Genomic DNA, 16,398 nt, shown 5'->3' with positions numbered 1-16,398 from the left:
TTCTTCTTCCTCTTCATATCTTTCTTCTACTGATTCTAACCTTCCTCGTGGTATGTGTGACCTATTTCCTTCACTTTCCTCCTCTTCTACTCGTCTTCTTGCTTGACTTCTACCTCTACCATCACCTCTTCTAGGTGTCACTAGCCTCTCTTCTAATTGAGCGCCTGTTGCTGCCGCTTCTGCTCTAGTCAATCTTCGCTGTATGTTATTTGCTGTTCTATCGATTTGTTGCCTTAGGGCCATTTTGTGTCATTCAAGATCTAATATTAAATTTGAGAAACGAGTTCTAGCAAAGAGTTGATTGAGCGCTGAAAAATGAAAAGCTTCTTTCAAAGCGTGAAGACTAAGAGTGTGAGGAGATGATGAAGGTTAAGGTTGAAATTCAGAATTTCAAATCCTAACCAGAGAAATTGTACAGATTTGACATTCACGAGTTAGCCTTAGTCTTTCACAGGAATGGACACCTACACCATTTCGTGCCTCATGGTGTATACTATGATAAAGGAATTGAGTTCAATTTAATGAACTCCGTGGATTCATCTTCCTTGTCTGAAACCGATTTCAATAAGGTTGAAGACCAATCCAAGCTTTCATCAACACACAACGGTCTCCATTTGAAAGGTCAGCAACATCTAGGAGTTTTTTTGAAAGTTTATGATGATGATCAAAAATTTGAGATTGATCCTATCAAAACTCATCCTGCCATTGAAGCTGTTAAAATTTTGGATTGGATCGAGCCAGTATTCTTCAAATTCCATTAAATCATATCTTTTCTTTTGTTATAAAAACTGAAACGCCTCTATGGTTGCAAGCAATATTGATATTTCACTTTGCTTTGATTTAGATTTGACTCAAATCAAGGAGAAGATTTCATTCCTAAACACAAACCATACAAAATTGGGACCAAAAAGGATTTAGTACCATGCATTAGTGTCATTTTTCATCGTACAATACCTAATCTTGTCATTTTGGACCCCATCACCTCAAACCCGATTGAAGGATGCAGAAAAATTAGGAGTTGCTTGATAGGATAAATTGCTCAAGAGGCTTTCAATGATGACAAACTTGCTGCAGAATATTTGTTATGTTCAATTATATCAAATGTGTTAGCAGTTGACGAGTTAAGAAATAGTGAGATGGTTTGATGTGTAAGATTATTTTTCTGGTTTGCCGTAAACATCATGAAAGTTGTGAGCTGGAGGTGTAATACATATGTGGAAGGGTACCTTTGAGGTATGTAAGTTATGGTGACATGGAAAGGGTAGAGATTTGCCAAAAATGGTAGTGTTTGATACATAGATAAAGTAGTAGCTGAGTTCGGAAGCGAACAAATGAGAAGCATGGCAAGGGGGAGGATTGATAGGATTGTTGGTTTTACAATGATGGCAACGGATTGCCACATGTGGTTGAGCAAGTGGAAAGCTTTCTGGTTATGGCATTGCAAAAGTGATAGGTACAACACCCGAACCGCTACGCAACGCTATGGAATTTGGCCATTTTCCATAGTGGTGCGCAGCCTGCGCTATGAAGCCGAGCGCTCTGGCTGCGCTATTTAGTCAAAAAAAAAAGTTCTTGCCATGTCGAAGCGGTCCATGCCGCTATATGTGCGCTTTATAGCGCGCTATAGCGCTATATAATGAAACACACTTTCAGTGTATAGCTTCACTCCAAGTTGTAGTCATTTCGGCACATCAAGATTAGATACAAAAAAGTATTAAGCTGGCATACTGAACGGTTTATATTTGAATTGATAAATAATCGATTCATATTAGGAACTTCAAGATGACTCATCACTTCATCTTGATCATTCAGTTTTGATGATGATGATGGTTGTTGTTGAATCAATTGAAAATAAGAAGTCAGAAGTAGAACCTAAACTATTTTGAATATGAATTCTGAGAGTATGATTAGATTTGAAGTTATTTGAAGTATGACTACGAATTGAAGTAATGTGATTGGCTGTTGATGATTATCTTGTTGAAGTAAGATTGATTGAAATTGATAAGTTTTGATTGGTTTTCCGTTTAAGATTTGTTTTAAAATCGAAATCGGTTCAGTTTGAAGAGATCCACTGTGATCGGTTCTGATCGGTTCATACCTTTGTACCATTTCATTTTGCTCCGCTATATAGCGGAGTGACACCTCCTGGGCCGGGTTGCGCAGCGATTGCTCCGCTATGAGAAAACCCAGCCGTGGAGTGCGGTGCGCTGGCTGCGCTATGTGTTTCGGAGCCCATAGCGCACGCGAAAACCGCTGCGATATCGCTCCGCAACCGCTATATATGGCGATGCGGTTCGGGTATTGATAGGTATGAGTCAAAGCCAATGCAAGTGGATAGCACTCCCAGCAAAAGGTAATTTTCCCAAGGAAAAAATGATTACATTTAATGCATTTTTGATCAAAAATGCTCATTTAATGCTGAATGATGCTGATTTAATGCTGATTTAATGCTGATCAAATGCATTTTCAATCATTTTTGGCTCTCAATGTATTCATTTTTTACTTGGGAAAATTAATTTATGCTGGTATTGTAGATAGGAGTGTCAGGCAATGCAGAGTTATTGCATAGTGAGAAAGGACCTAGGAGTGATAAATTACTATACAAAATAGGTATGTTAAGTCAGAATGCAGAAGTTGATGTAGGAATATATGTAATGGATAACACTGAAAATGGTAAAGTTTGGAAGAAGCAAAAATAGGAGTATTGAAAATAGAAACAAGACAAAACCAATGTGTATTGCGCAAAAGGAAAGAGTGAGAGTTGAGTAGGAAATTTCACCAATGGGAGATCCATTCTCAACTTAGTGATATCTAGGTTTGGACAAACCAGAGTTATGTGATTTATTTCGATTGTGTCAATTCAATCTAAATTTGCTGGTGTGCCCTAGGCAAACCACAACTTCCCATTAGCCGGGGAGGGCCCTTGTAGAGAGGGCGGTAGGACCACCAGCCTCCGTAGATGGGAGAGCTCTTCCCCTTGACACAGGGCAACGTCCTGAGCCTGAGAACTACCCAACTATGGTGGCCTGTGTCAAGGTTCCCCCCGGAAACAGTCATAGCGCGGTCATGCAAGACCAGGCAAAGCGACACAAAAAGACACAAACAAACTGTCCTAAATGATCATTCACGTTCCAAGGATACTAGCACAATTGGGCGGCGGGCGCCGCACTGGTATTTTTTTGAAAACCTGAACAATAACTGTGGCGTGTGCCTGAAGATATTTTGAGGATTTGGCGCGCTCCCAGGCGCACCAGAAATTTGGCACAGATTTTTTGTGCTTTTTTTCCACATCCTGAATGACTACATGGTGCAAAGTGTGTAACTGAATGATGCAGATTGTGGAAATGAAAGTCTATCCTGCCCTAAGCCTAACCTCCTGACTCCTAACACCTTAACTGAATGGTGCAGGTTGTGTAAATGAAAGTCTATCCTGCCCTAAGCCTAACCACCTAGCTCCTAACACTTAACCCAATACACCCTTTCAGTTCCTAACCAATGTTTTCTTCTTCAGTCTCATAAGAGGTTCAGTGTTATTATTATAATAGATTAGTACAATTGGGTGGTGGATGCTGCACTCATAATTCACCTTCCTTCAGTAGCAATTTTTTGCTACCATGACCTTTATTATTTTGGGGTTAAGAGATTTTTACACTCAACAATTTACACTCAATATTGGGTGTAAATTCCATTGAGTGTGAAAATCAATGTGTAGGGGGGTTAGATGCAATTTTACACTTGATTTGACTGATTTTCTGAAGTGTAAAAAATCATGTGTAAGTTATTGAGTGTCAAAATGTAAAAGAACATGACCAAGTTACACTTTTGCCCTCTGTTTTTTACATACAATATTGAGGGCAAAAAAAGTTGGGTGCAAAATTAAATTTTGACAGGCATTTCTCCACTTTTGCACTCTTAGCATTTACACTCAATAAGGAGTGGAAATCATCAGAGTGCAAAATTCCAAAGGGCTACCTCACAGTTACAATTTTACACCTCACTTTTTGAGTGCAAAAAACTCTTGACTTGGGGAAAAAATCACTAAGTGACCCAGCCCTTCCCACATCACATACTTTCTCACAAGACACCTTCTTGCTGCATAATCAAGACACATGGCAAAATTAGTTCCACCACTTAATCAGCCATTATGTATCTCATTGAGGCCACCATAAAAATCTCAACACACAAATAACAAGAGAGTGAATAAAAACTTGATGACTCCTGTGCTTACCTTTGCAATCCTAGCCATCCTTTGAAAAAATAGAAATGGAAAGATGTGTATCATGACAAGATTTTTTGCTATTCATTTTTCCTCCCCTTTGGCTTAGCCTTGTCCTTCTTCACAGCCTCTTGCACCACTTCTGGTCAAATGAGTTCATCATCTGTCACTATAGTACGTTTCTTGGCCTCGGCGATGTTCTTGGCTGTGCAGTCAGGAGACAGAGACTTGACTGGGCTAGCTTCTGCTGGCTGCGTGTTACAAAAATGTAGGATCAGGCACTCCCATGCGGGTTTAGATGGCTTTGGCTCTTTGACACCATCAGTCATCAAGTATACGTGCCGTTGCATAAGTCACTTGGTGCAAAGGTTTGGTACAATCAAAAGTTGGGAGAGGACCTGAGAGAGAAGACAAATGAGGGTACGTTTGGTTGTGATTACAAATTGTAAACTCCGTTTGACCCCAGGTACATTGCCCTGGGGCAAATGAGTTTATTGTTCAAATCAAGTTTTTTTTAAACAAACTCCGTTATGGGTACATTTGAGAAAATCATGTTTGGTTGGAAATCCCAACCAGACACATCTTGTAAACTTCCCTTGAAGGTTCTTCACCGCCTCTCACCTCACCTCACTTCACATTCTACCACCTCCCATCCATCTGTATCTTTGTCCCCATCCAACAAACTTTTCATCAAAGTCCATGTTGAACAATCGATTGAAATGGAACGGGCGAAATTGAATAATTGACTGGAATTGACCCATTGATCAAAACTCAACAACCAATCCATAATCAACACCCACCTCCACGTTCGTATCTCATCTTTTGAGGGTGATATGTTTTTGTATCCTTTGAGAGCTTTTGAGGTTCAACAATTGATCAAGAGTGAATGATTGATTGTTGACTGGACATCAAACAATTGATAACTTGTCTCGGCAATCAAACTTGGTTTTCAAGCTTCTTTCTACAGGAATCAGAATTAAATTCAGTTCTAGATTCATATTGGAGAAACACAAGATAGATTTGAGGTGATGATTGGTGAGACAGAAGCAGAAGGAAAGGCAGCTAGGAGATAGAAATACAAGTGAAGATTGGTTGGTGATTAGTGTTGAGTATGATGGTTTAGTGTTGAAGGTGTTGATCTTGATTGAGTCAAATAAATAGCATTTGAAATGGGGGTTGAAGCTGGTTGAAGTCCTTCAAGACAAAATTTTGTTGAGTCCAAAAAGGAGTTTATCACATGTTTAAACTCCATTTTGGCGTTCATACAAAGGGCCCTTTAAAACTCCTTTTGGTACGGGGAAGGAGTTTATTTCTGGGTACCATAAATGGTCCCAGACGTATTTTTTTAACAGCGATTATTTTGCAAAATAATTGATATTATTCAAAATAATCAACAAAAATAATTGCAACCAAACATACCCTAAAGTGTTGAGATAGATGATACAAACTAGAAGCAAAGAATCTGACTTACTATCATCAGTTTGGCCAAATGCACGTTGGGCTTTATCACTCTGTGATAATTGTGATCGAGTAACATCTTCAAAATCCGCAATATCATTACCATTGTTGTTGTGAACAGACCAACCCGGTCAACATACCAGGGAGGAGAGATGCGACCGGGTTGTCCAAATTGAGGCGGATCGGGGGAATCCAAGGAATCCTCCCTCTACTGGCTCTTGAAGTTCAAGTTCTTTCTCCAATTGGCCCTGTATTTGTGTGTATAATTGCCTTTTGATTTTCAAAAATACAACAAAACCCTTGAAAACACTGGAAAATCTTGAACTTTGAGAAGAAACTGAGAGAGAATCCCTTGGTATCCTCAGTTTTTTATTTGGTGAATGGATGCTTCTCAAGGAGGCAAGCAACCGATTTCTTTACCTCAAGAAAATCCTTAGACACATAAAAATGTTTTATAAGACGGACAAATTTTTGCTGCAAAAAGGAATCCCCCTCACAAGCAAAAGCGTATGAGTTTGTCATAAGTCCCTTGCTGCGCTCAAAGGGTGTGAGACACAGCATGGGACTTTGTTGAGTTTAAGTTTGTTCGTGTGTGTAAATTTGAACTTTGGGGGTGGTCCTTTGTAAAATTACACTGCAGGTATTGCAAAGTTGGCTTGGTGAGAAAGTATGTGATGTGGGAAGGGCTGGGTCACTTAGCAATTTTTTCCCCAAGTCAAGGGTTTTTTCACTCAAAAAGTAAGGTGTAAAATTGTAATTGTGAGGTAGCCCTTTGGAATTTTGCACTCTGATGATTTACACTCCTTATTGAGTGTAAATGGCAAGAGTGCAAAAGTGGCGAAATGCCTGTCAAAATTTACTTTTGCACCCAACTTTTTTTGCCCTCAATATTGTATGTAAAAAATAGAGGCAAAAGTGTAACTTGGTCATATTCTTTTACATTTTTACACTCAAAAATTTACACATGATTTTTTACACTTCAGAAAATCAGTCAGATTGAGTGTGAAATTGCATCTGACCCCCCTACACATTGATTTTTACACTCAATGGAATTTACACCCAATATTGAGTGTAAATCGTTGAGTGTAAAAATCTATTGACCCATTATTTTGTGTTTGATGGGTTGTTTACGGGGCCCGAGATTTTTACGAACATCGATTTACGGACGATAATCATCGGAAATTGTGTTGTTTGTAAAAGTACATTTATCCCGGGGTGGTCTTTAATTTTACAGACAATATTTCCAAAAAAATGTTCGTTAAGAAATCTAAAATATAAAATCACAAATTCAAGCAACCATCTCCCAGACCCACTCCCAACACCAGACAATGCTTCGTTTCTCGCGCCGCGCCGCCCTGCACAGCCACTCCCAAGACCAGACAATGCCCCGTTTCCCGCGCCGCGCCGCCCTGCTTCGCAACAGACCCGCCCCAAACCAGCTTCGCCTCAGCCTTACTCCTCCTCAAGTCGACTCAAAACACTAAATCCTCACACATCTCTTACACTGCCGAGGCATGCGCTCGACTTTCTCTCACATTCCTAGCAGTTTGCCTGAGTGCCTCGCTTCCACACTTCATCATCTTACCTACACTTCTCCCACCGACTGGTCCCCAGTCCCATTCAAAATTCGCCTTGGACACAATCAATCTGAGACGTGCGCACCCTGCCATTCTCGACCTGCAACCACCATCAGTTGAATTCGTCTTAGCCTTTCTTGGTTACCTCGCGTCGCTTCCACATTGCCAACTCGGTTTCTGCCGAGTCTCTCACCTCGCCACCTCTGAAAACGCCAACCTACCGACCGGTCTCAAACAAAATCACTATCCTTAAGGCGACAACGTCCCTTCCAGCTCGCCAGGCACAGCTTCAACCCTGCTTCATCACTAACTTCTAGCCACCTCTAGTCGCAACGTTATATTCCGCTCCGATCGCTATAAAAGTCGACTTCAATCCCTCGGAATTCTCACCGCTTCACCCTTTTCTTTCTCAACGCATCAATCTCACCAATTGAACATATCCTCAAAAGAGCCGCTTCCGAGCTTTTCCCTTGCACAAAAGCCATCCCAAATTCACTTCGCCCTCTCTCCCATCGTTCCCACGACGACTCTTGTTCCTATCCACTTCCAATCTAGATCAAGCGCTTACATAATGTCAAAAGCCATGAGCAAGAACATGTCGAATGCGCCTACCAAGAAGTCCCACTCCTTCATGGTTTCAAGCGTATTCAAAGTTACCGAGACCGTGAGTAGCCACCCCCTGTCTGCTATAGGTATTTCAATAACTCACTTCGCTTTTACACCAGCTCGCACCAGCTGACAATAGGATCTATACTTACCAAGGTACAACCGTCGCCATCACCTGCAGTGGATGGGACGGTGATAACGAGCGCGAGTACGACGGCGACCTTATTGCGTACTGCGGTTCTATGGAAGTGCCGATGGACAACCACTGCTACGCTATCAAGGCCAAGATGTTACCAAGTCCCGACTCCGCGGACTACAAGCTATACTTCGAAGCGGACCACAAAATTCTGGTCGGCACGTCGGACACGTTTGCAGGCGAACTCCATAACAATACTTCTGCTTCAGGCTTCGGCATCGTCTCTTCACGTCGTGAACTGCCAGAGCCAGACATGGACGACACTACGCTTGCCTTCGTGATGAGCCACGTCGACTACAATCCTTAAGTAAGTTCGCTCTCACGTCTCCTACTTCGACATGTCATTCCTTTCCGCTTACTGACTCAATGCTTCGCATGAAGCTCCGTGACTCGATCGAGTTTGAAGTCGAGTACCGGATCCGTCCAACAGTCAAAATGAAAGCATCTCAAGTATTGATCCAGGACGGCAAGGAGACTCTGGTTCAGGGATTCTTCGTAGATTGGGACAACGACAACAGTCGGTGGATTGTCGAGGCAAGTCCTGTTCGCCGTGCCTACACTTGACTTGTACCTAACACCATCAACAAACCAGGTCACCGCACTCAACGTGGCCAGTGGTCACGAAACGCTATCCAAGAAGCGTCCCGCCTCCGGTACTAAAGTTACTCCCACTGGGAGAGTTCGCCCAGCTAAGTACGTAATCATGATGTCACTCAAACAAATCTCAGTGGCTAATGATTCAAACAGGCATGTCAACACTTCCAGCCCTACCACGACTTCCACCCCTGCGAGCGCTTCTGGCACCGCCGGAAAAGGCAAGAAGCGGCCACCACCTCCCGCCGAAGAGGGCTACTTCAACGACGACGGGAACATTGTTATGACTCCCCCTGAAGCTCCTGAACCCGGTCCAAGCACATCCAAGCGTGCACCTTCAGGACGACAAGCTAAGAAGCCAAAGGGGGCTTAGATTGAAGCCAGGTGATCCCTATAGTCAACATACTTTGTCTGTGTCCACTCGAAGTCCTACTACCAGATGTAATCTCTCTTGACCAGGTTATAATCATGTACTCATTCCTATCCGACCATTTGCTAGCAATTGTAATACTATTCCTTGATTCCAATTGATCCATACCCAGAGTAGTCTCATTGATGACTATCCCAGACCGAACTAGGCGCGCATCTTGACTGCCCGGACAAGAAACAAATCGCTCAACTCTGCGGAGTTTGATTCCGTTTCAATCATGACCTACTCCAAACTGGACCAGGATGGTCCTACCGGTCACTGATTTATCCTCTTGAAATAGAGGTGACCCACGTCTCTCAATCCTGACGTTCGAGTGCACTCACCACGTTCCGCTACCCACGTACATTCCTCTCGATCTTCTCCTTCCTAGCTGATCAATCCTTGTAGTTCGGTAGACTGCTTCGTATAATTCGCTTCCAACAATCAACACCACCTTCCCTATTCCCGCGTGATGAGTAGCGACAGCGACTCTAGCCACTCCCAGTCCAACGATGACAAAGAAATCACGGGGTGTGGCCTGGCTTCCTCGACTCTCGAAGAAACTACGGAAGCGAGCATCCTATCTCGATTCAAGGCCGAAATACCCTACGACGTTGGGAACTGCGACGACCACTGTGCGACTTGCGGGGCACTCCACTGGAGGCTCGAACGTACTCAACAAACCATGAACGCGGCGTCTGCGAGCTACTCAATTTGTTGTCAGCAGGGGGCCGTAGGATTGCCAAGCAACCATCTGCAAAGTGGCCTAACACCGGCCTTCCTTCGACGATTGTTGACCAATCAAGACGGGAGTAAGTCATTATCTGACAAAACAACTTCCCGAAAGCGCTGCTTCTGACCTACTCATGTTAGTTTCGAAAAACTTTAGACGCAATATCCGGACATTTAACAACACGGTCTCCTTCACCTCAACTGCCGCCAAACAAGACAAAACGGTTGTGGAAAATGGAGGTGCCTGGAGCTACCGTATTAAAGGCTCCTTGACTCATTTGATTGGCTCGCTCCTCCCGCTACCAGGAGCGAGTAAGACTTTTGCGCAAATGTTCATCTTCGGGGACCAAGCCGAAGAGGAATTAGCGCTCAGAAAGCCATCCAACTCTAGCATGAATATTCAGACCTTAGGAACAATTCAAGCATTCCTTTACCACAACAACCCCTTCGCCAAACTTTATAAGGCGGCAGAGGCGATCCTTGGACCTGGGCCAGTCAAAACAATCAAGATTAAGTCGCTTCAGCGAAATGGTCGTAATTCAAACCGCTATAACTATCCTACGTGCAGCCAGGTAGCTGCAATTCTTCCGGGTGACGGTATGGTTGGTTCAAAGGACCGAGACATCATTGTCCATTGGCAATCAGGTGAACTCCGCCGAATTTCTGAGTTGAATACAAACTACTTTTCCCTACGATATCCCATTTTTTTAATGTACGGCTCGCATGGTTGGGACGAGCACTACAGGCATTTCTCCGAGAAACGTAAGCCAAGTGAGACGTCTAGAATTTGCTCAATTACTAACTGCTTATTTGGAACAGGTCCCTCCGGCAAGGTTACAGCACTCGAATGGTACGCGTATACACTGTTTGCGCGAGACAATGTTTTTTCGGCTGTTTTGAGAGGTGGCAGGCTGTTTCAGGAATACTTAGTTGACATGTATGTATGTGTGGAAAATGCAAGACTCAAGTTCATTTCAAAGAATCAACCCAAGCTGAGAGCGGAACTTTACAACGGAGCAACAGAAGCCTTGAACAACCAAGACTTGACGATAGGCCACAACATAATCTTGCCAGCGACGTTCATTGGTGGCCCAAGACATATGCATCAACTGTATCAAGATGCGATGGCGTTAGTTAAAGCATTCGGCAGGCAGAGTCTCTTCATCACTATGACGGCCAACACAAACTGGGACGAAATAACTCGGACTCTATTTGAAGGGCAGTCAGCAGAAGACCGGCCAGATTTAGTTGCAAGGGTGTATCACATGAAGCTCAAAGAACTTCATCGCGATGTCCTGAAGCGAGGAAGGTTAGGCGTCTGCATTTCACACGTTCACACGGTCGAGTTTCAAAAACGTGGATCTCCGCATACTCACAATGTCCTGATACTCGACAAGGCCTCGACACCTAAAACGCCAGAAGCTATTGACCTTCTTGTCCGTGCTACGATTCCGGACCAGGACAAGGAGCCATTTAGGGTATACAAATATGTTCTGGGAATTTCCAGAAGGTTTTTTCCAGAACGCCAGAAGTTTTTTTTTTGGTGTGTTCTGGCGTTCTGGCATTCAGCAAATTTGAATGCACCACACTTCCAGAATGCCAGAAACCCCGTGAACACAACCCAACTCCACCAGCTCACCCCTCATCCCTACTCACCTCAGCACCAAATCACATCACCATCAGCTACTTCATCTCATCACGATTCACTACTCTCACCTTAATCCTCGAGTCGATCAGACATTTGAGATACAACATTTTTCTCTAATCGACTCGAACATCTATCGAGAAAAGATGTTCAAGTCGATTAGAGAATTGAAATCAAATTTCTGAGGAGTTCAATTAATGTTCAACTTCTTTGTGAAGTCGGTTTTCAGGCAAATCACAAAGACAGTCAACATGAAGAGCAAAGCTTTCAAGTAGGTAACTAACATGGTTTTCAAAGAGATTGGTTCGGAAACAATGATCTCATTAGTTTGAAAAGAGGTCTGAAATTGACAAATCAAACGAGATCAACAACGATCGTTTTAAAAACTCAAAACAAGATTAACAACAATCATTTCAATTCAAAAAGGTACATATTTACAGCTTAACACCAAGTCAAATGAGACTGAAGAAATCTCAAAAAGGATACAAAACAAGACTGTGCATCGATTGATTTTGTGCACTTGAAGATCTCGTTTCCTTTTGAGAGACATTTGAAAACTAAGAAACGAACACAAATTGAAACCGATGAATCCCTCTTAAGATGAGTATACATTTAAAAACCTGCTTCAAATCTTAAGGGCCGAGGTTTTGAAAGTCAAAGGCCAATGGTGTGACGATTGGATTTTTGTGAGGGCTGCTTGGTTGGCTGAAGGTGGGGGATCAACGTCGATCACTTGATCCAGACGGCTGCAGATTTTGGATTGTGTTTTCCCGAATGCCAGAAGGGTTCTGGCGTTCTGGAAAAAACCTTCTGGAAATTCCCAGAACATATTTGTATACCCTAATTGTTGTATTCGCTCGTGACTGAGTACATGGTTCATGGACCATGTGGAGAAGGCAAAAGCTGTTGGAATGGAAGAAAGTGTAAGTATGGATATCCGCAACCATTCGAAGAAACTACCGTTATGACGGAAGGAGCATACCCTAGATACAGGAGACCGGATAATGGAGCCTCCTTTCAAAAAAATGGAAACACTTACACCAACCGCGACATCGTACCCTACAATCCCTTCCTTTTACTCAAATTTCGCTGTCATATCAATGTCGAAATTGCCGTAAGCATGAAGGCAGTCAAGTATTTGTATAAATATATTGCAAAGGGCCATGATCGACAAGACTTGAGTCTTGAAACAGATGATGAGCCCACTGATTATGTGGATGCACGCTTCCTTGGAGCGGCGGAAGGTGAGTCTCCTTCTCTTCAAGTCATGTAATGTACTTCACAATCTGACGCCCTCCTCAGCGGCTTGGAGACTGCTCAAGTACGCGTTATCCGGACGCCACCCAGCAATCACACGACTGTCGCTCCACGACGAGCAAAATCAGATGGTGTACTTTCGTAATCGCGATGCGCTTCGGGCAGCGCTGGATTCTGGCCGCGCAACGAGAACGACGCTGTCCGAGTACATGAGATTATGTGCAGAAGACTTCAAAATAGATTGTACAATTTTGTCAACTCGCGCCTTATTGTACACAGAAATGACAAAGTATTTCTGGTGGAATAAGTCTGAGAAGGAATGGTCAAGGAGGGTGAAGGACTCTGTGACTGTTTCACGCCTGTACTTTGCGAAGCCGGGGCACGGAGACCGTTATTACCTCCGTCTCCTGTTAACTTCGATCCGTGGCGCAACATCATTCCAAGACTTGAAGACAGTCAATGGCGTACGATACGCGTCCTATTGAGGAGCAGCAAATGCTCGCGGTCTACTCCTAAGTGACACACACTACGACGCATGCCTAACTGAAGCGGCTTTACTCAAGACTGGAGGTCAACTCCGCGACATGTTCGCTTTAATCCTTGTGCATAGCCCTCCGGCGGACCCTCAAGGATTGTGGGACAAACACCTAGACGACCTGATTGACGACTGTCAGTATAGGTTGGCTCTTACTCGGCCGCTGGTTACTCCGACCGAGATTCCACTGGAGCACCTCGGTCTTTCGCTATTGGAGTCAACACTGGTTGATATGGGCTCCTCACTCGATTCAGTTGGCCTGCAAGCAGTCAATTGGCCGCTTCTAAGGCTCATCGGTATAGACGAGGAAGACGATTCTATGGGTGGTGTAAGCATCGAGGAAAGCAAAGCCTTCTTGCGTGACGCGGTACCTAAACTCAATTCGGAGCAACGAGCTGTCTACGATTCAGTCGCCCAAAAAATCACGACAATGTCTGGTGGTATCATGTTTGTTGATGGGCCTGGTGGCTGTGGTAAAACATTCTTGCTCAATGCCTGCTTACACTATTGTAACGCCAACGACGTCGGATTCGTCTCAGTGGCCTCTTCTGGCATCGCTGCGCTTCTGCTATTAGAAGGTGCCACGGCTCACTCAGCACTGAAGATTCCGCTCAACGCAAACAAAGAATCAACATGCACCTTCTCACCCTCGACCGCTGTAGGGCGGCAACTCATGTCAACACAATTCATCGTTTGGGATGAAATTTCAATGATGAACAAACATTCAATCAAATGTGTAGACCGATCACTGAGGGACTTGAGGAATCGGGACGAGACTTTCGGCGGCATCACAATGTTGTTTTTGGGCGACTTCAGGCAGATCTTACCGGTAGTACCGCACGGGAGCGTCATGGATGCTGTCAGAGCATGTATGAAGTACTCCTACCTCTGGGAGAAGACTGAAGAGTTCAAGTTGACCATCAATATGCGATTGGGACAAGCAGGAGGCGAAGAAGGTGTCGCTCTTGTTAATAGTCAGTTCGCGGAATGGTTACTCAAGCTAGGTTCTGGAGAGTTGCAATCCCATACGCAAGAAAGGATTCTCTTGGAGTATGTGGACTCCGCGAGTGTCAAGCCAGGTAATAGTCTCAAAGCGTCAAGCATTCAGAGTTTTTACTCGTCGGCGAACGGGATGGTCCGCCGAGGAGCATGGGAGCAGCTGGGAGTCTACTACGGTCAAAGAGCTATAATCACGCCCCTCAATCTTACGGTCGACAAACTCAATGGTTCTATCCTCGGTTCAGTTGAAGGGGTCCAGCGGAGTTACAAGTCAATAGACCATATTGATGAAGAGAACGAAGAGCACGTCACGTCTGATATCTTGAACAGTTTTGATTTCCCAGGGTTCCCACAGCATACGCTGAAGCTCAAGGTTGGTTGTGTCGTGGTGTTGCTTAGGAATCTGAATTTGGCGACGGGCCTATGCAATGGCACAAGGCTCTTGGTCACGGCAGCGTCCGACCACGCCTTGCAGTGCCTGATTGTGAATGGCGCAAATAGGGGTGTGAGTATGTCGCTACCAATGATGGCACTCCACCACCCTGGCAACGAAGCAGCTCCCATTTCATTCTATCGCTTTCAATTCCCTGTCACGCTGGCCTTCGCGTTAACAATCAACAAGTCTCAGGGGCAGACTCTCAGCGACGTGTGTCTGGTCTTGCCGACTCCTGTATTCGCACACGGTCAGTTGTATGTAGGTCTGTCCAGATGCACTTCAGCTGCAGGGACAAGGGTAGTGGTGACTGAAGCAGAGCGTGAATTTAAGACAGTCAATGTTGTATACCGAGGTTTGCTCGAAGGGTCTGAGAGTTGAGCCACCCTGTAACAATACAATCCTTGTAGTAATGTAATTAGATTCAAATGTTATTACCGCATACGACAAGATCAAGACACAGAGGCTATTATACAATCCTTGTAGTAATTTAATTAGATTGAAATATTATTGCCGCATACGAGGAGATCAAAACACAGAGGCTAAACATTTGTTGACATCTCGCTCAATAGTCGACCAGTATGCAGACAGTCAAGGATTACCACGTGTGAGTTAGAACGAGCCCTGGATTTTTACCTCTACAAGCTAGCAGACATACTGAGGAAGTCTCTAATGATGAAGAGCTTCCGCAGGTGCTGGTCGTACGCGGAGTGCCTGGCCCGTAGGAGTCAGTCTCAGGTATGATTCGGGAATGGCGAGTGACGTGACTCACACGAATTGTCCATGAGGCCGCGTCGAGTCCGTACGAGCTAATGGAGCCCAAGATTGAGAGTATTGAGCCATCGACGAATGTGTCGTCGGGCGAGGTGGTCATTATCCAATGACTCACAATGTACCGAATGGTGAAACTATAGTGCGTACGCTCCTGTAGAATTCGTCAGAATTGATGAGGAGCAGCTGGTATTTAGGACTCACGTTGAACTCATAGTCACGGTGTTCCATGACGACGTCCCAGTAGAATTCGTCGTCTGACAAGTTACAGGTCATTACTCTCCCGAAGGAAGAGACACTCATAGTATTGATGTTGGCCATGTTGGTTTCGGAAGCGGCCGAAGTCTCGACGTACTGGGTAGGGTTGACGTGCAAGATCGGTTGGCGAGGGTAAGGTAACAAGATGAGATTCCCACGCAAAGCAAACGGAACGTGTTGCTCAAGGATATATTGCCCAAACGGCTCGCAGACGATGAGCGGAGTCCCACTCGATGGAGTCGACGAGTCGACAAGGTGAGTCCAGAAGCGTCTGGCATAGAAATGTCGATCCCGTGTTTGCTCCTCAACCTGAACAAAAGTCAGCCTGGGTCGATTACGACTAACAGTCAAGTGTTCACTGACGGTATCTCCAAGAGTGAAGGTGCTGTCTAACGTGACAGTCGAACGAGAATGAGGTTGCGCCATGTATGAGATATTCGACGCGCAGTAGTGATAAGGACCTGGGCGAGGAACAGAGCGCCATAGCCCCGATTCAGATTCACGAGTAGGCGTAGTTCGAGGAGAATAAGCTCACTATGCGCAGAGCGCCGTTGGAATGGCGCGAAATTGGGGCGTCTCATCTATCAAGGTGGACAGTGTAGAGGCACTCAACGTAAGTCTGACGTTATGTGCATGTGATTGATTGAACAGCACTTTTAGGAGCGGTAAATGTGAAACACTGTATGGAATCAGGAACGTAGTCGCGAAGCGC

At 44.4% G+C, this 16,398-nt stretch overlaps 4 protein-coding genes across 4 annotated transcripts; 3 read left to right on the top strand and 1 right to left on the bottom strand.

Moving 5' to 3' along the window:
• Nucleotides 1-7,822: 7,822 nt before the first annotated feature.
• Nucleotides 7,823-9,020, top strand: MELLADRAFT_107903 (uncharacterized protein; the record flags this gene model as incomplete). Its single annotated transcript, XM_007411751.1, has 4 exons — nt 7,823-7,915; nt 7,977-8,342; nt 8,435-8,596; nt 8,646-9,020. The coding sequence occupies 4 exons, from the start codon at nt 7,823-7,825 to the stop codon at nt 9,018-9,020; spliced, it is 996 nt and encodes a 331-aa protein (XP_007411813.1).
• An 899-nt stretch (nt 9,021-9,919) lies between these two features.
• On the top strand, nt 9,920-10,492 carry MELLADRAFT_28685 (uncharacterized protein; the record flags this gene model as incomplete). Its single annotated transcript, XM_007411752.1, has 1 exon — nt 9,920-10,492. A coding segment is annotated over one exon (573 nt), but the record flags the coding sequence as incomplete, so codon positions are not given.
• A 4,243-nt stretch (nt 10,493-14,735) lies between these two features.
• On the top strand, nt 14,736-15,038 carry MELLADRAFT_88325 (uncharacterized protein; the record flags this gene model as incomplete). The annotated part of the gene is made up of 1 exon (XM_007411753.1): nt 14,736-15,038. The coding sequence occupies one exon, from the start codon at nt 14,736-14,738 to the stop codon at nt 15,036-15,038; it is 303 nt and encodes a 100-aa protein (XP_007411815.1).
• Nucleotides 15,039-15,326: 288 nt separating this feature from the next.
• Nucleotides 15,327-16,267, bottom strand: MELLADRAFT_88324 (uncharacterized protein; the record flags this gene model as incomplete). The annotated part of the gene is made up of 5 exons (XM_007411602.1): nt 15,327-15,371; nt 15,430-15,582; nt 15,633-15,995; nt 16,050-16,147; nt 16,222-16,267. The coding sequence occupies 5 exons, from the start codon at nt 16,265-16,267 to the stop codon at nt 15,327-15,329; spliced, it is 705 nt and encodes a 234-aa protein (XP_007411664.1).
• Between the last annotated feature and the right edge of the window lie 131 nt (nt 16,268-16,398).

This window comes from Melampsora larici-populina (assembly GCF_000204055.1).
Source record: "Melampsora larici-populina 98AG31 unplaced genomic scaffold MELLAscaffold_26, whole genome shotgun sequence".
Lineage (NCBI taxonomy): Eukaryota > Fungi > Basidiomycota > Pucciniomycetes > Pucciniales > Melampsoraceae > Melampsora > Melampsora laricis-populina.
The sequence above is the reverse complement of the archived record's forward strand: the minus strand, read 5'-3'. Positions and strand labels throughout refer to the sequence as shown.